Source organism: Pan paniscus, chromosome Y (genome assembly GCF_029289425.2).
Source record: "Pan paniscus chromosome Y, NHGRI_mPanPan1-v2.0_pri, whole genome shotgun sequence".
NCBI classification, from domain to species: domain Eukaryota; kingdom Metazoa; phylum Chordata; class Mammalia; order Primates; family Hominidae; genus Pan; species Pan paniscus.
The window spans coordinates 9,141,234-9,165,554 of record NC_073273.2 but is presented as its reverse complement, the minus strand read 5'-3'; the positions used below and the strand labels follow the sequence as shown (position 1 = coordinate 9,165,554).

Below are 24,321 nucleotides of genomic sequence, written 5' to 3'. Positions count from 1 at the left end.
AAAGTGATCTACAGATTTCATGCAATCCCTGTGAAAATGCCAAATACTTCTTCATAGAAATTAGAAAAAAAAAATCATAAAATTCTATGGAACCACAAAAGACTCCAAGTAGCGAAAGCAATCCTGAGTCAAAAGAATAAAGCTGAACGCATCACACTAGCAAATTTCAAAATGTACTGCAAAACTGTAGTAGTAACAAAAACAGCATGGCATGTTGAAGAGATCTCTGCACTCTCATGTTTATTGCAGTACTATTCACAATATCCAAGATTTGGAACCAGCCTAAGTATCCGTCAACAGATGAATGCATAAAGAAAATGTGGTACATCTACACAATGGAGTACTGTTGAGCCATTAAAAAGGATGAGATCCTGTCATTTGCAGCAACATGGATGGAACCAAGGACATTATTTTAAGTGAAATAAACCAGGCACAGAAAGACAAATGTCTTTATTCTCACTCATATGTGGGAGCCAAAATAATTGATCTCATGGAGGTAAAGTGTAGAACAGTAGTTAACAGAGGCTACAGAGAGTGAGTGTTGGGGTTGGGGGATGGGAATTAAGGGAGGTTGTTTACTGGATACAAAAATACAGTTAGAAGGAATAAGTTCTAGTGTTTGACAGCACAGGAGGGTGACTATAGTTAACAATAATTTATTGTGTAGTTCCAAATAGGTAGAAAATGCTCCCCACACAAAGAAATGATAAATGTTTGAGGTGATGGATATCCCAGTTACCCTGTTTTGATCACCACACGTTGCATGGAAGCATGAAATTGTCACAGATATCCCATAAATGTGTATAATTATTATGTATTAGTAAAAATATTTCTGTATTTTGATTTGGAGAGTCTGCTATCTATGAGATAGTATAAAAAGCAATGGCCCAGATGTCAAGTCTCAGTTTCTTATTTATCTGAATCCCAGGGTGTGTAAATTTAAGAAAATCACACCTAAAACCTAGACATGTCTAGCACTTCAAAGGAGTTGACGAAGACCAAACGAAATCATATATACGAAGTAGCTCTGAAAACCCTAAAATCCTATACAAATTTCAGGGAGTATGCATGTGATGAGAAGAATGGATATGAAATCCTGCCTGCCACCTCCAGCATTTCATGAAGGAAAAACAGAAATTGTGCTTAGGGAATGCTGGCCTATGTACCATTATTTCACTCATTTGTTAGTGTTCTACTCATTCAAGGCCCTCTCAGAAAAAGGGAACTATTCTAGAAAATATCCCGAAGAGCCTAGCATAATGAGCTGTTTCCTACTACCAAAGAAGGTACGCAAAAGACTACATTTCAGGACACAGTCATTCACCAAACCATGGCTGCTCTATACACAGACCACGTGTGAAGTTCTAGTTACTGAAATGTAAAGGCTGCAGAAAACTTAGGTGGGTTTGAGTGGGATGCAGGTGGGTAGATCTGTGGATGGGAAGCTAACCACATTGATGTGTTGCCCCAAATAATCTCATAGTAACACTATAAAGTAGATATTAGTATTGTTGTTTTACAGAGGAGGAAAGCAAGACTCAGTGAGAAGCTCGTCCAAGCTTACTCAGGAAGTATTTGGGGCTGGGATTTAAAGTTCACTCTTTTTTATGACATGCTAGTACCTAAGTGATCAGAGGCATTTAACAAGGTTTGTAGGAGCATAGTTTGTAACAGCAATCAACGAATCAACACGATTTACATTTAAAATTTTAAAACGAAAAATAAAAGTCAATTGTCCCCCAGCAAGGGAAATAACAAACCGTAAAATATTCAACTGATACAACTAAAAAGCAGTGAAAATAAATACAATCTCCCAGTCAACACGGATGAGTCTAACAATGGGCCCCAAAAAAAAAAAATAGTTTCAGTATATGTTCTCTTAAAGTTCAAAATATTGTGAAAAGAAACATTTTATTCAGCAGATGATTAAACCAAAATTCAATTTAGTGGTTTCTTCTTCTTGGGGAGGAAGAGGGTGTGATCAGGGAGGGCATATTTTTTAATTAATGAAATGTTCTATTTCTCAAGCCAACTTGGGTATTTATTATTCTTTAAATAAATATTTTTATACTTTTGAGTGAATTAAATGTGAAATTTTAAAACACAAAGACACATACAAAAAGAATATGGGTATCAAATGCCTAAGGCTGTCTCTGGAACTTGATCTCAACATTTTTTTTTATATTGATCTGTTATTATCATTCTTGCTTAAAGGTGTTAAGAGGTATTAGTTAATTCCACAGCAGGAAAAGGAGCAATGACAGGCCATACTTTTCTAAAAACCATGGGTAATACTATTTGCAAAGTGTGTCAAGTGAGTCAAAGGCATAGTTCTTCACTCCAGGAGGCAAACACAGTGTCTCTGTCCCCAGGATATCCAATCTGCCCTTTCCCACTCGAGCCTAGTCCCTCACCCTTGGCTTGCCTGCTCTTGGCCTTGGAATCCAGCTTTGCCTCTGTAGTCACTCCCTCCTGTCACCGATTTCCGGCCACAAGTCTTGGTTTTCAAACTTCCTATTCAATCTATTTCAGCCCATTCATGAGTCACTCTTGCCTGTGGACAGCTGGCATTCCCAGGCACGGGCTTGGCCGGGAAAGATGAATTCGGTGAATTAAGCCAACGGAATCCTTTATGAAAGTCATAATTGACCAGACAGGGCTGTTTCTATCCTATATCCAGGGGTAGCTTGAGATGATATAATGAGAGCTCCCCAACTGAGGCCGTATTTCTCAAAGTATGTTACAGTGGTCAGAATCACCTGGGGCACATGTTAAAAATGCAGATTACTGGGCCCATCCAGAGCATTAGAATAAGAGCATCTGAGAATGGGGCCCAGGATTTGGCTTCTGAAAAGCACCCCTTATGATAGCTCTGATGCTCTTTGACTTCCCTGTAAAATTGGTATCTTGAGGAAACGTGCCCTATCGAATACTGCACTGATCTAAACATGGACACAACTTTGGATGGTGAGCCTATCGGTTTGTCAAAGACCCATCACCAACCAAAATGATGAGCAACAACCAAGTCATGTTCAGGGAAAAAAAAAAAAAAAGAAAAGTGCAGGTCACGCTTTCCTCAATATAGTGGGTTTACTGCTTAAACACTGTTCAGATTTTACTCACAGTGAAGCTGCTCCAACACCAGGTAGGGGATCAGCATAGGTAAAAACAAGGAGAAAAATGTCCTCTGCCTTTTAAATTACCTCTCTCCATTCTTATGGGCCTAGTCAGATTTATGGAGGGTGTGAAGGAGGCGGGAAGAGTCCTATCAAAAATTTTAAACAAATGTACAAGGGCAGAGGGGACACGTCCACTTAAACAGCTGGCCTGGCTGTATCATTATCAACTGCCTTTCTTCTGGAGTTTCATCTAAGATTGAGCCAGAATGGAGTGTGTCTCTATCCATGTTATTTTGGGCAAAGACAATAGATGTGATTAGAACCTTAGTGTATTTTTGTTATTCTATAAAAAGATCTGATTGAGGGTTATGAAACCTCCAATTTTCCAAAGTGCTTAACATGTTACTATTGCTTCAAATTTATAAGGAGTGTTCATGACCTGAATATCCCAGTCATGCAAGTATTTGTTCTATTGTTAAAGACCTAGTGAACCGGTATCTTGAAGTTTCATGTGGAAAAGACCTAGTGAACCGGCATCTTGAAGTTTCATGTGGAATTCCTGGCATGCAGCATTAATGAAGGTGCACCTATAAAGCCTTGTCTTGGGAAAACGAACTACAGACTTAACTAGAGAACTGTTTCAGACCAGTTAAAAATGTAAAATACAGCGACCATAGAGTTTAATTGTACAGTGGTAGTTTCAACTTCTGTACCAAGAGACAATTTTTTTTTTTTTTTTTTTTTTTTTTTTTTTTTTTTTGCGTTTACTTAGGATTGGCCCACAGCTACAGCCATACTGGACAGATGTTTTTAACTCTAAATGCAATGTTGAATTGTCTTATTATTTCTTTGCTATGCAGATTATCTTGCATGAGCATTCAAAAACATGTTTACAGTTTGAACTTCTTCTGTCTATTGTTTTCTACTACAAAATGTACTGTCTACAGATGGAAAGTTCTGTCTTTGATGAGTGGCAAGGAATTGCTCACAACAATCAGTTACATACAGAGACATACTACACATGTTGGGAAGGGATAGATTACACTTATCAAAATATGTACAGGAGCAATCCTTATCTAGGGATTCCAAATGATCACACTCAATAGCTGGCCCATTCACAAGACTTGGTCAATGTAAAATACTGCTACTTTTTTCTGCCTTATGTTTCCCCACTTTCTCTATTGGCATCTTTGTGAAAGCAAGGTGGCACGCTGCCTTATCGTTGCTGCTCCTCATTACCCTCAACTGACAGCAAGGAAAGCAGGCAAGGCGATTAAGCAATGTGGCAGCCCATTTTTATCAGTTTACCTTTAAAAAAAAGCCAAGAAAAATTTAGTGAAGAGGGGGCTAGAGGTGCTTTATAACGAGAGGGAAGTGCTGTGGAGCATTTATTTTTAAGAGTCAATGACTTCCTTGCCAGACAGGTACTACCAATTCTGAAGTTATTTTGAATTAAAGGTAATCTGATTTTAGAAAAAGAAAAAACCAACACGCAGAATACACTTATGGAGGTGACCAACCTTTTTAGAGCTGCTTGATTTCACCATAACTTGAACTTTTTACAAAAAAGTGCTTAACTGTTATTTTTCAATTCCAAAGATTTTTGTGGTAATAATTTAATAGGAAACTAGAAACAAGCTGGTGTAAAGCAACTATCTTAACCCATATGTAGTCTAGTTTTGGGGTCTGAAAATACTGAAAACCTACTAGCTTGATCAGCTAGAACCAAATATTCTGGATAATCGTTAGTATGTACGTAACCATAAATATATGCATATATAGACACATATGTATACATATATACACATAGGCACATAAAAGAATTACTATTTTTTTGCCTATTATTGGACACTAAACATCACAATTTAATCTTTGGTGATGCAGAAAGCACTGCTTGCTATCCTGCGTATCCTTGGAGTCAACTTTCTGGTTATGAATCAGCAAGCTTACTAACTAATGAAATACAAGAGGGTCTGAGGAGTTTCCTCTCCACTGGACTCAGCTTATAGAACTGAGTACTAACACTAAAGCTAGAAGAAGCGGTACTGATTTTTTTTTTTTTTATGGTATCCACAGGAAGTACCTGCAATATAAAAAATTTAAGCTCCCTTAAGCAACTGCAATACCCTGAAATAAATGATCTAGAGACTAGGCCCAAAGTGTACAGTAGACAAAATGCTTCATAGGGTCCAAAATGTGAGGGACCTTAGCCGTGAGATAGCAGAGTCGGATGTGTTCATCAGCATTCCTACTCTGCACTGCTGTTGATGCACCTCTTAAACTTATCTTTGTACCTACATTTGCTTTTATGGGCTAACTCAGACAGATTAGTAAATTGAACTTTATACTTCTGCATTTTAAGAATCTAAAGCTTGTTATACGAACTTAAACCTTGTTACACAGTTCCCACGCAACTCCCCACCATTTTACATTATTACGTCAGAAAGCCAAAAAACACATTTGAAGAAAAAAAGTTTATTTTTATTCATTTATGCAAAGACAGTATCAGCAATAGGTAGTAGGAACATTTTTCTCAGTTTAGAATTAATTTTCCATTTTGAAAAGGACTTAATATCTTCTTTACCTTACTCTATTAAATACTTCACTCCAACAAAGACAAAAATTTATTCCCTTACTTTTCCTTAAGGTCATATCGGAATAATTAGAATTAACTCTTTAGAATATAGGTATCATTTATAGAAATCTGGAGATTTAATCACAGAATGATGTATGTCAGAATGTTAAAAGCCCTAAAAAAACTATGGATAATTTTTTAATGGACAAATTCATGGTGCTTTCAATTTCTGAGGTGTAATAAGGCCCTCTTGGGAATTCTAAAGTTTAAAGACTCTATCCTTCGGATTCAGAGTGAAAATTTTGAGAAATCATAGACCCCAGTGGGCATTAGTAATATGGCCCATAGTAACGACATTAACTTAGAGTCGCCACGTTTTAGGGAAGAAGCCATTGAAAGAAGGGCCAGAAAGCCACTTTAAACACATGTCCATGGCAGATCAAATGATACTGATACAAATGTTTCCCTTAGAAAGGTATTATATCCCATTGCTACCATTCCACGGCTTGGCCTTTGAACTGCTCATACAGCTACTTCCATTCTTTATACCACCAGTTCTAAGAGCAAACCTCCTGAAAGACTAGTAAAAGAGGCTGGGAAAACAAGACTGTGAGTATAGCAAAAGGGCTCTGGTGCTCTAGCTGTGTGGTCACAATATAAAATGAGGACACTACCTAATCTAGAAACAACATTAACTTTAACTCTAGCAGATCCTTAAGATATACTTACTAAACAACTTTCGTGATTTAGAAATATCAAAACTACCTATTTTGCCTCTTCTGGACATATTTTATTTTACAAAAGGAAATATAACAGGCTAAAAAACAAAAATAAAAATCTATTTATAGCAAGTAGCTAATACTTCAATGTTTTTATAAAAACAATTCCTTTCAGATACTCTGACTGACCTTTGAGTGACATAAAAAAGCTGCAGCATTCTTTAATACCAGTATTTTGCAAATTTAACATACAGCCATTAAGTTTAGCATTTCAAGGAACAATTTTTCTTATAAAAAAGAAGAATGGTAACTCATTGAGAAGGTTATATACCCCGTAAAGTTTAGTTTGTCTTGGATCCTTTAAAAAATTAGGCCCAGAATTTTAGTTATCCCAACTACTATCCCAATCAAATTGGACATACATATGTGGATTCTAGATAAAAGATAAAATACTTTGAATAAACATTATGACTCACTGATTGGACTGTTTGCTTAGAATCTGTTTTACTGGGTTTGGATAAGACTTCAATAAAGCTAACTATACATTGAGTTCCACTGATTAAAAATGCAGTTTTAAAAATTCTGCTTTTGAGGTAAATTTCTAGATAAATCATAAATGCAAAGCTCAATACTGAAATATTGTACTGTTCACAGGTACTTCTTGGAGAAGTGAAATGCTTGTGTTCAGACTATCAAAATTCTTAGCTTTCAAATCAGGTTTTAAAAACTTTTTTGAAAATCAGTATTTGCTTTTAAACACTTAAAATCCAAGTTTCAATTTTTTAAAAATCCTTGCAGATAAATCTTAACATTCTTTCAGTCGCGATTATTTGTTACTTTAAACTATATATTAAACACAGAACCAGGTTCTAAATAAACATCTAATGAAGAACAGTTTCAGTGTTAAGATAAAACTAGAGAGTCTAATAATACAAGTTATACCCAGTGTGATTTACCAAAATTCAGAATTTCTGTAATAGTGGAAAACTTTTAGCTTAATATTCAAAACCAGCAACTTCCCATGAAACTAGATAGCTGAGAGGATCCAACAGATTTAAATACTGCCAAACTTCTTCTAAAGCGATGCACTCTTTTACCCTGGAAAAGACAGAAATAGTCCTTTTATTTTACTGAAAATTTCTGATGACTACTATGGATCTGAAAGTTGTCAAAACTTAAACCATTTGTTTTGGGTTTAAACATTATAAATAATGAGGAAAAAAGATGATTCTTTTCAGGAAGCATATTTGAACACTGGGATAACAAATGTACCAAGATGGCTAGTTTTATTAAACAGTTAAAAAAAGAAATCAATAATTAAATAAAACAAATTCCAGTAAACTGAGAAATAAAAGGACTTAAACTCAGTATCATTTTATGTACTTCTTAGTTAATAATTTTGCAGTAATGTCCCAAAGACAGCTGGTAGAAAATGTAATTGTAAAGAATACTTTTTTCACTAATTGAACTGCATTTAATACCAACTACAGCTTGCGAACAGCTCTCCAATCTGAAATTTCATGTTTTTAGATTAAAATATGTAAGTTTTGGCATTTGAAGAACATATCATTAACCTGTGAAGACATATCATTCTTTAGAAAGGAAGATAAAACTTTAAAATACATGCAAAACTTTCTTTTCACTCTATGTTGCCTGCAGACGTGCAGAGAGAAGTGAGAGGTCTTACAAGGAGGAATGGGAATGAGTGAAACGAGTAATAACATTTCCTTTTCTACAAAGCTGTGCCCTTTTTTTAAGACTTCAGTTTCATTTTCATATAAACAAAAGTGGCTTCTGGAAGTTACCTCATCTGTCAAAAGAGTGATAATCAATTTAGGTTAAAATCTAGAAAACTGGTCACCAACATGTATCTTCAGAGGTCATGTAGGAAACAAGATTGTGAAAGGGCTAGATAACTAAGACAATGAAGAAAAATCGGCTATGGAAATTGTAAATACATTCAAAAATATCTCAGGCATTCTAATTCAATATAACAACGTACAGTCAATTAAAATAGGTCTAAATGTCAGACAACTGCAGGATGCCAACTTCTGATTCCTCTCCCAAATAAGCAGAAAACTCTGGAAGTTTCAAAGCGAGTCTTCTGTCTACCACCAGGTGAGAACTCAAGTTTAAAAAAATATTTTCTGGGCTGGACATGGTGGCATACGCCTGTAATCCCAGCACTTTGGGAGGCTGAGGCAGGAGGATCACTTGAGTCCAGGAGTTCAAGACGAGCCAGGGCAATATAGTAAGATTCTCTCTTAAAAAAAAATCTTTTGGCTGGGCACGGTGGCTCACACCTGTAATCCCAGCAATTTGGGAGGCCGAGGCGGGCAGATCACAAGGTCAGGAGATCGAGACCATCCTGGCTAACACGATGAAACCCCATCTCTACTAAAAACACAAAAAGTTAGCTGGGCGTGGTGGCGGGCACCTGTAGTCCCAGCCACTCGGGAGGCTGAGGCAGGAGAATGGCATGAACCTGGGAGGCAGAACTTGCAGTGAGCCAAGATCGCACCACTGCACTCCAACCTGGGTGACACAGTGGGACTCTGTCTCAAAAAAAAAAAAAAAAATTTCTTTTTAACTAGCTAAGTGTGGTGGTGCATGTCTGTCGTCCTATTTGGGACGCTGAGGCAGAAGGATCCCTTGAGTGCAGGAGTTTGAGGTTGTAGTAAGCTGTGATTGCGACACTGCACTCCAGCCTGGATGACCAAATGAGGTCACCGCAAAAAAAAAAAAAAAAAAAAAAAAAAAGAAACAAAAGACTATCTTCTGCTTTGAAAATCACTTAAGTACTACTGTAGACACCAATGTAATCAGAATTTTGGGCAAGATAAGCTGATGTACAATTCCAGTTCTTTCTTTTCTAAATTGTACTACCTATGTAGAATGAAGCAACAAGAGAACAAATGTCAAATTTAAATATATTTACTCCATGTTGCAAAGATGTTAAGAACTTAATTCTGCTATCTGGCTCTACACTTCTACATTATACAGAAGATTCATAATATAACCCTTTAAAAAGGCTTAGGCTCCATCCCATATCCATTCACAGACAAAAAAAAAGCTAGTTCTGTTGTAAGACACAAAGTGATGGTTAAACATTTTCTTTTGAATGTAAAGTGTGTAGCCAGTTTTGACAAATCTGGCAGTTCCACTAAAGGTTAAATATGACTTAGCAATTCCATTCCCAAGTATATACGCAAGAGAGGTAAGCACGTATGTCCACACAATAACTTGTACATGAATGTTCACAGCATTAGTTATAACAGCTAAAAAGTGGAAATAATCCAAATGTCTTTAACAGACGAATGCATAAACAGAATAAGGTAATATCTACAAATAAAAAGAAATGATTAAGTTCTGATACGTGCTAGAATATTGATGAACCTTACAAAGATTATGCTGAGTGAAAAATTCCAGTCACAAAATGCCACATCATTATGTATGATTCCATACACAAGAAATCTCCAGGACAGGAAAATCCTTAGAGGAAAAAAGTAAATTAGTGTTTGCCTAGGGATACACACAAGTTCCAGGAAAATAGCAGGTGACTGCTAAGGTACGGGGGTGATTTTTGAGGTGATTTAAATATTCTAAAATTGATTGTGGACATGGTTGCACAACTTTGAATATATGAAAAAACAGTGAAGTGCACATTTTAAATACATAAAGTGTATTACTGGTATTATTTTAATAAAATTGCTATTTAAAGAACACCTTCCCTTTATTAACCATAATATTTTTCTCCCACCGGACTGACCAAGTTAGTTCTTTTTCGTATGTATAGACTTAGAACCACAGGGACCCAGAAACCTTTAGTCCTGTACCTTCTCATTTTAGACTTGTAAGAATTAGAGCCTTAATAAAAGATTTATCTATCCAACATGGACAGAAAGTGGGATCAGAAGTCAGAGCTTTCTGGAATTCAACTAGCCACATTCTCTTCCACTTCACCAACTCTGAATCAACCTCTCTTTCTACTCAACTTTTTACTGCTTCATTTTACCCCTTTTCTCCCTTCACACTGTTCAGGTGTATCATCTGAGTAAATCATTTCTTTTCTTCTCTTTAGTCCAATATGCATGTATTAAGTTCTATTTTTTTTTTTTTTTTTTTTTTTTTTTTTTTGAGACAAGGTCTCTCACTCTGTTGCCCAGGCTGGACTACAATGGCACAATCATGGCTCAGTGCAGCCTCAACTTCCCAGGCTCAAGCGATCCTCCTGCCTCAGACTCCTCTGGAGTAGTTGGCACTACAGGCATGTACCATCACAACTGGCTGATTTTTGTATTTTTTTTGTAGAGATGGTGTTTTGCCTTGTTACCCAGGGTGGCCTCGAACTCCTGAGCTCAAGCAATCCACCCACCTCAGCCCCTCAAAGTGTTGGGATTACAGGCGTGAGCCTCTGCACCCAGCCAAGATCTCCTTTCTGTATCTAAAATTTTCTTTTACTATTTGGTCAAGGTAGTCAACTAACTCTCTTCTCTAGTAAACCCTTTCAATTACAAATTTCTGCTGCAGGATTCTTCCCTAAATTTGACTACATTATATCAAGGCTCGGCAGCAGAAAATATACTGCCAGGTAAAACCCACACTGGTTTACTGGGTTACAGTCAAATGCCAACAGTTCAATTAAATGTTCTAGGCCGGGCACGGTGGCTCATGCCTGTAATCCCAGCACTTTGGGAGGCTGAGGCAGGTGGATCACGAGGTCAGGAGATCAAGACCATCCTGGCTAACACGGTGAAACCCCGTCTCTACTAAAAATACAAAAAATTAGCTGGGCGTGGTGGTGGGCGCCTGTAGTCCCAGCTACTCGGAAGGCTGAGGCAGGAGAATGGCGTTAAGTAAACCTGGGAGGTGGAGCTTGCAGTGAGCCTAGATGGGGCCACTCACTGCACTCCAGCCTGGGCGACAGAGGAGACTCCATCTCAAAACAAAAAAAAAAGAAAAAAAATTCCTCTAAGAAAGCCCAAAATACATGTGCCACAAGGAAAACAGCTAACTTGAGAGGGAACAAGTGTGCTTTTTAATTATGCATGCCATTCCTTTCATACCTTGAAGCAATCATCTTGAGTAACAACGGAATTTATCAGTCTCTTCTCTGGATTAAACAGACAAGATACCGCCATTTGTAAGCTTCGGTCCACAGATTTCTGAAACACAGAAGTTTTCAGTAATGTAAAGACAACTCTTTCTTTCACTCACTCTTAATAAGGGTGTGTTTTGGTTTTTCCTTTGATGGTTTAATGAACATATCAGTTTATTTCTAAAGAAATGCAAAAATGCTAAAAGAGGCTGGGAGCAGTGGCTCACATCTGTAATCCCAGCACTTTAGGAGGCCGAGGACGACGCATCACCTGATATCAGGAGTTCAAGACTATGCTGGCCAACATGGCGAAACCCCTTCTCCACTAAAAAATACAAAAATTAACTGGGTGACGGGTGCCTGTAATTCCACCTATTCGGGAGGCTGAGGCAGGGAGAATTACTGGAACCTAGGAAACAGAAGTTGCAGTGAGCCGAGATCACACCACTGCACTTCCAGCCTGGGCGACACCGCAAGACCCTGTCTCAAAAAAAAAAAAAGAAATTCATAAAAATGTGATTCATAATTCCTGCCACATATCCTCAGTATGTAAGTTTTCTGACAAATTGAAGAATTATTTTAGAACCTTAGCGATAGAATACTGGTTTAAAAAGCTGAATTTGTTAAATCCCTAAGTGAATTCCAATGTTTCAAGAAAAAATACTCAGAACAAAACTGGACAATTATACTGTAAGAGTTATGTTTTCATATTTATTCACATTTTAAAATCCAATATCAAATCAAGGAATTTACACAGCAATGGGACTTCTTGGGTATTATACATATTACCAGCACATCAACTACTTCCACACTCCCACCTGTCTAACAGAACATATGTGACGCAAGAGTGACAGTACTGTTATTACAGAAATTTGCACTAATGATAAAAAAAAGAAACAACCCTGTCTATTTCAGTATTTGAATAATTACTACTGACTTCACCACTGTTGGAAACTTCTGCCACATATAATGTTACGGAGAGAATGCTTATTTAAATGATATTTTTCACTGCTTAAGATCAAAACTGTTGTAAAAGAAAAGGGACATACAATTCATACTAATTCTTCTTTTGAGTAGAATTCTAGAGGAAACCCTCCCATAGCATTCTGCCAAATCATATTAATACAGTATTTATTAAAGAATGGCTTTTTAAAATTAGTGAAACTGAAATACAGGAAAGGACTTGCTGAATCAGAAACTTTAGGTATATACTGAAAATTTGGGGTATCTGAAATTTCAACAACCTTTACATTAACTGCTGAGTATCAGTCCATTATTTAAGCTCCATGATTTATGGCTAACATTTTTAAATTTGGGCAAAAATGTTTGCTTCTCAAAAAAAGTTATTCAAACTAGAAAAAAATATGAAATATATATTGTAAAAAAAAATTCAAAATTAGATGTTTGCCTTTTGTGGGCCATTTCCAGAGGGTGGGGTAGCTTCATGAATTCAGCATTCATTTAGCACAACATCACCTCCTGTATCAACTTCACTACAGTGACAGTTAAGAGCTGAATAAGCCTATATTTAAAATAATGAAAGTGTAATTAAACAGATAATACAGATACGTTTAAAAGCTACTTATTTATTCCTCAAAAAGGTGAGCTGGTATCAAAAGTTTCAATGTAGGTTGTGTTGAAATTCAATTGTGTTACTTCAGAAACCTTGTTTTAAACGAAAAGTTGAAATGCATTAAGGCAGCCTTTTGTTTTAAAACGTCTTCCAGGTATCAACATAATCAGAGGTAGAAGGATTCTAAGAAACAAATGTAGTTAAGGGAGTGTTTTGAGAATTTTAACACTTACTATATCCTTCAAATATCCAATCGTGATGTAAGACAGCAGCTCTGTTGTATTAGAGGTAATACTCTTGTTTTATTCCTATTCCTCTTTAAGAGTAATTAATAGCAAAACATTTCGGTTTCTCTTCAACAAATGTTTTATGGCTAGTAAAGCCAGAGGCATATTCTAGGCAGATACATGCTAATTCTAAAGCCAGTTAATACCGCCATTCCTGGATTATATAATCTATCAACAAGTAACTGAACACTTATCATTATGTGGACCAGCCACTGTTTCAGCACACAAAAATGTGAGAGACAAAAAGGCACTGTTGCTCTCATGGGAGTTTATAATTGGGTTAAAAATAAAATAACAAAACATAAAACATTAATATAAAGAACCATTTAAAAATATCTATAGGCATATATGGCATAGAAAAAAAGTCAAGAAAGATGAGGAAGTATACGTTTCACTAATTCACTTTACTCCATAACCTCTTTTGCTCCCCAACAGGCCATGGTGGTAGCACCTTAAAAAAATAAAAAGAAGGAAACCAAAACTATTAAAATATTCCTACACATTTTCAAAAACTCATGAGATACACAATATTGAAGCACTTATCATGCTGGCTCATTTGTTATTAAAGTGAAAGAAACAGAGTAAAAAAAAAAGAAGTACTTTATGTTTCTAATCCCTGATGTTCTTGTTACTTTTATACATAAAACCTCGCCATGTTCCCAATTTTCTGGAGTTGGCATTGTGGAAATCTCAAGGATACTAGTTTTTTCAATTTATTACTTATCACCATAGATATGATTATGGGTCACAGATGTAGTCATATCTATGAAAAGAGGCCCAGAGAACTACTATCATGAAGCAGCAAGCTAAAATAAAAATATAATTGGAATTCTGTGCTCTAAGAATGGGATGATAAAAAGACGAAAAAGATGAAAAAATACATGCTGAAATATAGAAGGGGACAACGAATCTCAGAAAACTGTTTTACAGAAAAGTTATTGCTAAGTATATCCCTGTCAAAATGTTAATTCATTACTTCTAAATAATACAGAGGGCTTCATTCTAGACCATTGCAAGTGTTTTCCTAAATTTTAGGTACATTTCACTAGTTTAAAATGACACACTATTCAGGAAATTCATATAAACAAGTTAAAGGCTTCAATAATATCTGAAAACAAATCATTTTACTCCCTCTTCAATTACCTGATAATTATATACAGGCAACTGACACCCAGTGGTGACCTGACCTGGTGAATTTGGATAAGTAGGATATGTCTGAAAGTAAGTTTACAGAAAGAATGAATATGGTAAAACATCTTTTTAAATTAGAAAAAAATATTATTCCCAAAATAAAAAAAATGAAAAACTTTAAAATATTTATTAATTTTCCATATAAAACAATGCAGAATTCTAAATGATTGAATGACTTTAGGAAGAAATAAATATTCTCTGTCAAGTGCTAAGCCCCTTTGGGTGGGGTGGGGGAACACACAAATGACAAAGTAGTGACTATTTCACCAGGCAAAGTTCACCTTACTGACACTGTGTACTTATGCCCACCCAGAAGTTGTTTCTTACACTGCTGATAAGGCTCCATTAAGACAGATCTCAATGTAAGTTAACTTAATACAGTTGCTATTTCTTTGTCAATATACTTCCAGATAGTTTTGTGTTTGACAATATTACAGGGTAATATGTAGTTCTCCTACAGATGTTATGTTTTTTTTCTGTACTTCATTTCGAAAAACTAAGGGCAGTGTACAATCCAAAAGTGGAGAAGGACAGTACAATGTCTTATATGTTTCGATAAATACTTACTGTTTGAAAACATATAGGAAGCAGCATACATGAATACACCCAAATTCAGTAATGGCTCACCGTAAATGTTAGAAACAAGTAGGGCTTTGTCTCTAGCCATTGTTCAGAGAAGAAAAAAGAAGAAGAGGTATATCCTACACATTTCAAGTACACAGAAAATGTCAATAAATGAGAGACACTGAAGAACTATTTCACTACTATTTTGTTACTTTATTTTCCATCAAAGAAAATGTCTTTTAAACTCACACATAAATAAAACGGACTAAGAAGAAAATAGACGTTATTTATCACCAATAAGTGATAGAGTATGTCAAATCCTACTGTAAATATCAAAGTAATCAGGATCAGAGAAATTACATGCCACAAATTCACAGGATTTATAGGTACAGTAAAATAGGTCAGAAATCTATACATTCCAGACTGAGAATATATCCCAAAGTCAGCAGTTTATATGAGGAGTCACCTGGAAATCATTGCAAGTAAAGAAGAGCTAGATTAATCGCTATCCTTAAAGAATAAACTAGGCAGAAACATTAGAACAGCTGCTTTCAAATGTTTTCAGAACTAGGTATAATGGGGGAAAGAAGTTCAGGTATTTTAGAGGTAATACTCTTTTTTTATTCCTATTCTTATTTAAGAGTAATTAACAGCAAAACATTTCTGTTTCTCTTCAACAAATTTTTTGTGGCTGGTAAAGCCAGAGGCAGACCCTACGCAGATACATGCTAATTCTAAAGTAACATTAATACTATCTTTCTTAGATTACACAGTCTATCAACAAGTAACTGAACACTTATTATGTGGACCAGCCACTCTTTGAGCACACAAAAACCTGAGAGAGAAAAAGGCACTGTTGCACCCATGGGAGATTGTAACTGGGTTAAAAAGAAAGTAACAAAATGTAACACATTAATATAAAGAATCATTTAAAAATATTTATAAGGCATAAATGATATGGAAAATAATCCAGAAAGAACAGAAGTACATGGTAGGCTAATTCACTTTACCAGAGGTACAACCTACCTCCTTTGCTCCCCAACAGGCCACTGCGGTGGCATCTTAAAAAAAAACAGGAAAACAAAATTATTCAAATATTCATAAACATTTTCAAAAACAAATGATATATAAAATATTGAAGTACCTATGCTGGCTCCTTTGTTATTATAATAAAAGAAACACAATGGAAAAAAGAAGTACTTCATGGTTCTAATTCCTGACATTCTTGTTGTTACTTCCACATACAAATACGAAACCACACCTTTTCCCCAATTTTTGGATTTGGCATTGTGGAAATCTCAAAGATGTTACTACTTTGAACTTATTATGCTACATATGATTATTGGTCATAGAGTCCTCTCTACTATGAAAAGAGAACCAGACAACAATTGTCGGGAAACAGCCTACTAAATGAAACTATAATTTGAATTATGTGCTCTAAGAATTGGGTAGTAATTTTATTTACTCTATATCCCTAAAAATTCATGAAAGTCATTCTGGAGCTTTCATTCAGCTATTTGACAGCAAAGATGAAAACTATATCCTGAAATATAGAAGGGTCAAATCTCAGAAAACTGTTCTACAGAAAAGTTATTGACAAGTATATTCCTGTCAAAATATTACTTCATTACTTCTAAATAAGACAGAGGTCTTCATTCTACACTAATTCTAAGTGTTTCCTTAAATATTAGGTACACTTCACTAGTTTAAAATGACCAACTATTCAGGAAATTTGTATAAACAATTTAAAGGCCTCAATAATACCTGAAAGCAAATCATTTCATTCCTTCTTACATTACCTGGTAATTGTATACATGGAACTGATATCCACTGGTGACCTGAACTGCTGAATTTGGATAAGCAGGAAATGCCTGAAAAGAAAGGTGGCAGAAAAAAAAGAATATGCTAAACCATTTTTTAAAATTAGAAAGAAATATCATTCCCAATGTAACAAAAATATTAAAAACGTTAAAATATCATTTTTCTACATACAACAATGCAGAATTCTAAATGAATGACTGACTTTATGAAGAAAGAAATAGTCTATGTCATGTGCCACACTTTGGGTGTGAAGGGGGAACAAATGACAAAAGAATTGACTATTTCACCAAAGTTTACCTTATACTGTGTACTTATTCACACCCAGAAGTTATTTCTTACACCGGTGATAAGGCTCCATTAAGACAGATTGCAATGTAAGTTAAATTTATACATTTGCTAGTTCAATGTCAGAATATTTCTAGACTGTTTTGTATCAGACAATACTAAAGGGTAATATGTAGTTCTATAGATATTAGTGCTATGTCTGTACTTCATTCCAAAAATCTAAGTGCAGTCTACAATCCAATACTGGAGAAGACAAAGTATAATGTCTTATATGTTTCAATGAATTCTTATTGTTTGAAAACATACAGTTAGCAGCATACATGAACATGCCCAGATTCAGTAATGCCACACAGTAAATGACAGAAACAAGTAGGGCTTTTTTTCCAGCCATTGTTGAGGGAAGGAAAAAGAAGAGGTATACCACACATCTTTCAAGAACATGGAAAACAGCAACAAATTAGAGACACTGCAGAACTATTTCACTATTATTTTGTTACTTCATTTTCCGTCAAGAAAAAGTATTTAAAGCTAACACATAAATGAAACGAACTAAGAAGAATATAAACGTCCTTTATCAACATTAAGTGATGGAGTATGTCCAAACCTACTTTACATATCAATATAACCAAGATCAGAGAAATTAGATGCCAGAAGCTCACGGGATTTATATACATACTAAACCACATCAGAAATCTACCCATTCCAGAACCAGAATATATCCAGAAGTCAGCAATTTATATGAGGAGGCATCTGGAAATCATTTCAAATAAAGGATAGCTGGATGAACTGTTAAACTTACCAAAGAATAAAGTAGGCAGACACATAAGGAGAGCTGCTTTCATTCAATTTAGGTACTGGTTATAAGGGGGAAAGCAGCTCTGGTGATTTGGAGGTAATACTCTCGTTTACTGCTATTCTTATTTAAGCGTAATTAACAGCAAAGCATTTCTGTCTCTCTTCTACAAATTTTCTACTGCTGGTAATTCCAGCGGCAGAATCTACGCAGATACATGCTAATTCAAAAGCCACGTGAATACTACCTTTCTTTGATTATATAGTCTATCATTAAGTGGACCTGCCATTGCTTAAGCAAACAAAAACCTCAGGGCAAAAAAGGCACTGTTGCTCCCATGGGAGTTTATAATCGGGTTAACAAGAAAGTAAAAAAATAAAATAAAACATTGATAGAAAAATCACTTAAAAATATTAATAGGCATATACGACGTGGAAAAAATCCAAGAATGAACAGGAAGTCTATGTTTGGCTAATTCACTTAACATCAAGGAAAACATAATCCCTTTGCTCCCCAACAGGCCCCTATGGTGGCATCTTAAAAAAAAAAAGGAAACCAAAACTATTAAAATATTCCTACACATTTTCAAAAACACATGAGAAACACAATATTGAAGTACTTATCCTGCTGTCTCCTTTTTTATTATAATACAAGTAACAGAAAGGAAAACTTGAGTACTTTATGTTTCTAGTCCATGACATTCTTGTTACTTTTATATTAGAAACTTCACCTTTCTGCAAATTTTCGGGAGATCGCAATGTGGAAACCTCAAAGATACTAGCTCTTTCAGTTTATTACCATAGATATAATTATTGGGCATAGATATACTTGTATCTATGAAAAGAGATCCAGAGAATTACTATCCTGAAACAGCCAGCTAAAATGAAAATATAATGGGAATTCTGTGCTCTGAAAAGTGGATCATAATTTTATTTCACTCTATCTCCGTAAGAAAATTCATGAGAGTCAGTTTGGATGTTTCATTCAGCTATTTGACAGTAAAGATGAAAACTACATCCAGAAATGAAGAAGGGGACACCAAATCTCAGAAATCTGATCTACAGAAAAGTTATTGCCAAGTATATTCCTGTCAAAATATTACTTCATAACTTCTAAATAAGACAGAGGTCTTCATTCTACACTAAGTCTTTCCTTAAATTTTAGGTACACTTCACTAGTTTAAAATGACCAACTATTCAGGAAATTTGTATAAACAAGTTAAAGGCCTCAATAATACCTGAAAGCAAATCATTTTACTCCCTCTTACATTACCTGATAATTGTACACAGCCAACTGATAGCCAGTGGTGACCTGAACTGGTGAATTTGGACAAGCAGGAAATGCCTGAAAAGAAAGGTTGCAGAAAAAAATGAATATGGTAAAACATTTTTTTAAAATTAGAAAAAAATACAATTCCCAACATAACAAAAATATTTAAAAAGGTAAAATGTCATTTTTCTACATACAACAATGCAGAATTCTAAATGAATGACTGACTTTATGAAGAAAGAAAGATTCTATGTCAAGCGCTACACTTTGGGTGGGAATGGGAACAAATGACTAAAGAATTGATGATTTCACCAAAGTTTACCTTATACTGTGTACTTATTCACACCCAGAAGTTATTTCTTACACTGGTGATAAGGCTCCATTAAGACAGATTGCAATGTAAGTTAAATAAATATATTTGCTATTTCCCTGTCACAATATTTCTAGATTCTTTGGTATCAGACAATATTATAGGATAATATGCAGTTCCACAGATGTTATGGCTTTGTCTGTACTTCATTCCGAAAAACTCAGTGCAGTCTATGATCCAATACTGGAGAAGAGAAAGTATAATGTCTTATATGTTTCAATAAATTCTTATTGTTTGAAAACATACAGGTAGCAGCATACATGACTACCCCCAGATTCAGTAATGCCTCACAGTAAATGACAGAAATAACTAGGGCTTTTTTTCTAGCCATTCTTCAGAGAAGGAATAAAAGAGGTATACCGTACATGTTTCAAGTACACGGAAAACATCAAAAAATTAGAGACACTGCAGAACTATTTCATTATTATTTTGTTACTTCATTTTCCATCAAAGAAAATGTCTTTAAAGCTAACACATAAATAAAACGAACTCAGAAGAATATAAACGTCCTTTATCAACATTAAGTGATGGAGTATGTCAAAACGTACTTTAAATATCAGTGTAAGCAGGATCAGAGAAATTAGATGCAAGAAGCTCACGGGATTTATACATATACTAAAGGACATCGAAATCTACCCATTCCCGAACCAGAATATATCCAGAAGTCAGCAATTTATATGAGGAGGCATCTGGAAATCACTTCAAATAAAGGGTAGCTAGATGAACTGTTAAACTTACTGAAGAATGAAGTAGGCAGACACATAAGGAGAGCTGCTTTCATTCACTTTAGGAACTGGTTATAAGGGGGAAAGCAGCTCTGGTGCTTTCGAGGTAATACTCTCGTTTACTCCTATTCTTATTTAAGCGCAATTAACAGCAAAGCATTTCTGTCTCTCTTCTACAAATTTTCTATTGCTGGTAAAGCCAGAGGCAGAATCTACCCAGATGCATGCTAACTCCAAAGCCACATGAATACTTCCTTTCTTTGATTATATAGTCTATCATTAAGTGGACCTGCCATTGCTTAAGCAAATAAAAACCTGAGGGCAAAAAAAGGCACTGTTGCTGCCGTGGGAGTTTATAATCCGGTTAACAAGAAAGTGAAAAAATAAAATAAAACATTAATATAAAAATCACTTTAAAATATTTATAGGCATATACGACGTGGAAAAAAATGAGGAATGAACAGGAACTGTATGTTTGGCTAATTCACTTAACGTCAAGGACAACATAATCCCTTTGCTCCCCAACAGTCCCCTATGGTGGCATCTTAAAAAAAAAAAAAAAGCGGGGGGAGGAGCCAAGATGGCCGAATAGGAACAGCTCCAGTCTACAGCTCCCAGCTTGAGCGACGCAGAAGAGGGGTGATTTCTGCATTTCCATCTGAGGTACCGGGTTCATCTCACTAGGGAGTGCCAGACAGTGGGCGCAGGTCAGTGGGTGCACGCACCGTGTGCGAGCCGAAGCAGGGCGAGGCATTGCCTCACTTGGGAAGCGCAAGGGGTCAGGGAGTTCCCTTCTGAGTCAAAGAAAGGGGTGACGGATGGCACCTGGGAAATCCTGTCACTCCCACCCGAATACTGCGCTTTTCCGATGGGCTTAAAAAACGGCACACCACGAGATTATATCCCACACCTGGCTCGGAGGGGCCTACGCCCAGGGAGTCTCGCTGATTGCTAGCACAGCAGTCTGAGATCAAACTGCAAGGCGGCAGCGAGGCTGGGGGAGGGGCGCCCCCCCCATTGCCCCGGCTTGATTAGGTAAACAAAGCCTCAGGGAAGCTCCAACTGGGTGGAGCCCACCACAGCTCAAGGAGGCCTGCCTGCCTCTGTAGGCTCCACCTCTAGGGGCAGGGCACAGACAAACAAAAAGACAGCAGTAACCTCTGCAGACTTAAATGTCCCTGTCTGAGAGCTTTGAAGAGAGCAGTGGTTCTCCCAGCACGCAGCTGGAGATCTGAGAACGGGCAGACTGCCTCCTCAAGTGGGTCCCTGATCCCTGACCCCCGAGCAGCCTAACTGGGAGGCACCCCCCAGCAGGGGCACACTGACACCTCACACGGCAGGGTATTCCAACAGACCTGCAGCTGAGGGTCCTGTCTGTTAGAAGGAAAACTAACAAACAGAAAGGACATCCACACCAAAAACCCATCTGTACATCACCATCATCAAAGACCAAAAGTAGATAAAACCACAAAGAGGGGGAAAAAACAGAGCAGAAAAACTGGAAACTCTAAAACGCAGAGCGCCTCTCCTCCTCCAAAGGAACGCAGTTCCTCACCAGCAACGGAACAAAGCTGGATGGAGAATGACTTTGACGAGCTGAGAGAAGAAGGCTTCAGACGATCAAATTACTCTGAGCTACGGGAGGACATTCAAACCAAAGGCAAAGAAGTTGAAAACTTTGAAAAAAATTTAGAAGAATGTATAACTAGAATAACCAATACAGAGAAGTGCTTAAAGGAGCTGATGGAGCTGAAAACCAAGGCTCGAGAACTACGTAAAGAATGCAGAAGCCTCAGGAGCTGATGCGATCAACTGGAAGAAAGGGTATCAGCAATGGAAGATGAAATGAATGAAATGAAGCGAGAAGGGAAGTTTGGAGAAAAAAGAATAAAAAGAAATGAGCAAAGCCTCCAAGAAATATGGGACTATGTGAAAAGACCAAATCCACGTCTGCTTGGTGTACCTGAAAGTGATGGGGAGAATGGAACCAAGCTGGAAAACACTCTGCAGGATATTATCCAGGAGAACTTCCCCAATCTAGCAAGGCAGGCCAACGTTCAGATTCAGGAAATACAGAGAACGCCACAAAGATACTCCTCGAGAAGAGCAACTCCAAGACACATAATTGTCAGATTCACCAAAGTTGAAATGAAGGAAAAAATGTTAAGGGCAACCAGAGAGAAAGGTCGGGTTACCCTCAAAGGGAAGCCCATCAGACTAACGGCGGATCTCTCGGCAGAAACCCTACAAGCCAGAAGAGAGTGGGGGCCGATATTCAACATTCTTAAAGAAAATAATTTTCAACCCAGAATTTCATATCCAGCCAAACTAAGCTTCATAAGCGAAGGAGAAATAAAATACTTTACAGACAAGCAAATGCTGAGAGATTTTGTCACCACCAAGCCTGCCTTATAAGAGCTCCTGAAGGAAGCACTAAACATGGAAAGGAACAACCGGTACAACCCGCCGCAAAATCATGCCAAAATGTAAAGACCATCGAGACTAGGAAGAAACTGCATCAACTAACGAGCAAAATAACCAGCTAACATCATAATGACAGGATCAAATTCATACATAACAATATTAACTTTAAATGCCAATGGACTAAATGCTCCAATTAAAAGACACAGACTGGCAAACTGGATAAAGAGTCAAGACCCATCAGTGTGCTGTATTCAGGAAACCCATCTCACGTGCAGAGACACACATAGGCTCAAAATAAAAGGTTGGAGGAAGATCTACCAAGCCAATGGAAAACAAAAAAAGGCAGGGGTTGCAATCCTAGTGTCTGATAAAACAGACTTTAAACCAACAAAGATCAAAAGAGACAAAGAAGGCCATTACATAATGGTAAAGGGATCAATTCAACAAGAAGAGCTAACTATCCTAAATATATATGCACCCAATACAGGAGCACCAAGATTCATAAAGCAAGTCCTGAGTGACCTACAAAGAGACTTAAGACTCCCACACATTAATAATGGGAGACTTTAACACCCCACTGTCAACATTAGACAGATCAACGAGACAGAAAGTCAACAAGGATACCCAGGAATTGAACTCAGCTCTGCACCAAGTGGACCTAATAGACATCTACAGAACTCTTCACCCCAAATCAACAGAATATACATTTTTTTCAGCACCACACCACACCTATTCCAAAATTGACCACATACTGGGAAGTAAAGCTTTCCTCAGCAGATGTAAAAGAACAGAAATTATAACAAACTATCTCTCAGACCACAGTGCAATCAAACTAGAACTCAGGATTAAGAATCTCACTCAAAACCACTCAACTACATGGAAACTGAACAACCTGCTCCTGAATGACTACTGGGTACATAACAAAATGAAGGCAGACATAAAGATGTTCTTTGAAACCAACGAGAACAAAGACACAACGTACCAGAATCTCTGGGACGCATTCAAAGCAGTGTGTAGAGGGAAATTTATAGCACTAAATGCCCACAAGAGAAAGCAGGAAAGATCCGAAATTGACACCCTAACATCACAATTAAAAGAACTAGAAAAGCAAGAGCAAACACATTCAAAAGCTAGCAGAAGGCAAGAAATAACTAAAATCAGAGCAGAACTGAAGGAAATAGAGACACAAAAAACCCTTCAAAAAATTAATGAATCCAGGAGCTGGTTTTTTGAAAGGATCAACAAAACTGATAGACCGCTAGCAAGACTAATAAAGAAAAAAAGAGAGAAGAATCCAATAGACGCAATAAAAAATGATAAAGGGGATATCGCCACCGATCCCACAGAAATACAAACTACCATCAGAGAATACTACAAACACCTCTATGCAAATAAACTAGAAAATCTAGAAGAAATGGATAAACTCCTCGACACATACACTCTCCCAAGACTAAACCAGGAAGAAGTTGAATCTCTGAATAGACCAATAACAGGAGCTGAAATTGTGG

At 36.7% G+C, this 24,321-nt stretch overlaps 1 protein-coding gene across 1 annotated transcript in view; it reads right to left on the bottom strand.

The window, feature by feature from the left end:
- Window positions 1-11,047: 11,047 nt before the first annotated feature.
- LOC129395621 (deleted in azoospermia protein 4-like) overlaps window positions 11,048-24,321 on the bottom strand; it is a 46,696-nt gene continuing 33,422 nt past the window's right edge. Inside the window, exons 22-26 of the mRNA XM_063601993.1 lie at window positions 19,298-19,369; window positions 16,926-16,997; window positions 14,515-14,586; window positions 13,788-13,822; window positions 11,048-11,578 (exon numbers count right to left, since the gene is read on the bottom strand). Of these exons, the coding sequence (XP_063458063.1) occupies window positions 11,515-11,578; window positions 13,788-13,822; window positions 14,515-14,586; window positions 16,926-16,997; window positions 19,298-19,369 (315 nt within the window). The 3' untranslated portion in view covers window positions 11,048-11,514. The remainder of the gene's footprint in view (window positions 11,579-13,787; window positions 13,823-14,514; window positions 14,587-16,925; window positions 16,998-19,297; window positions 19,370-24,321) is intronic.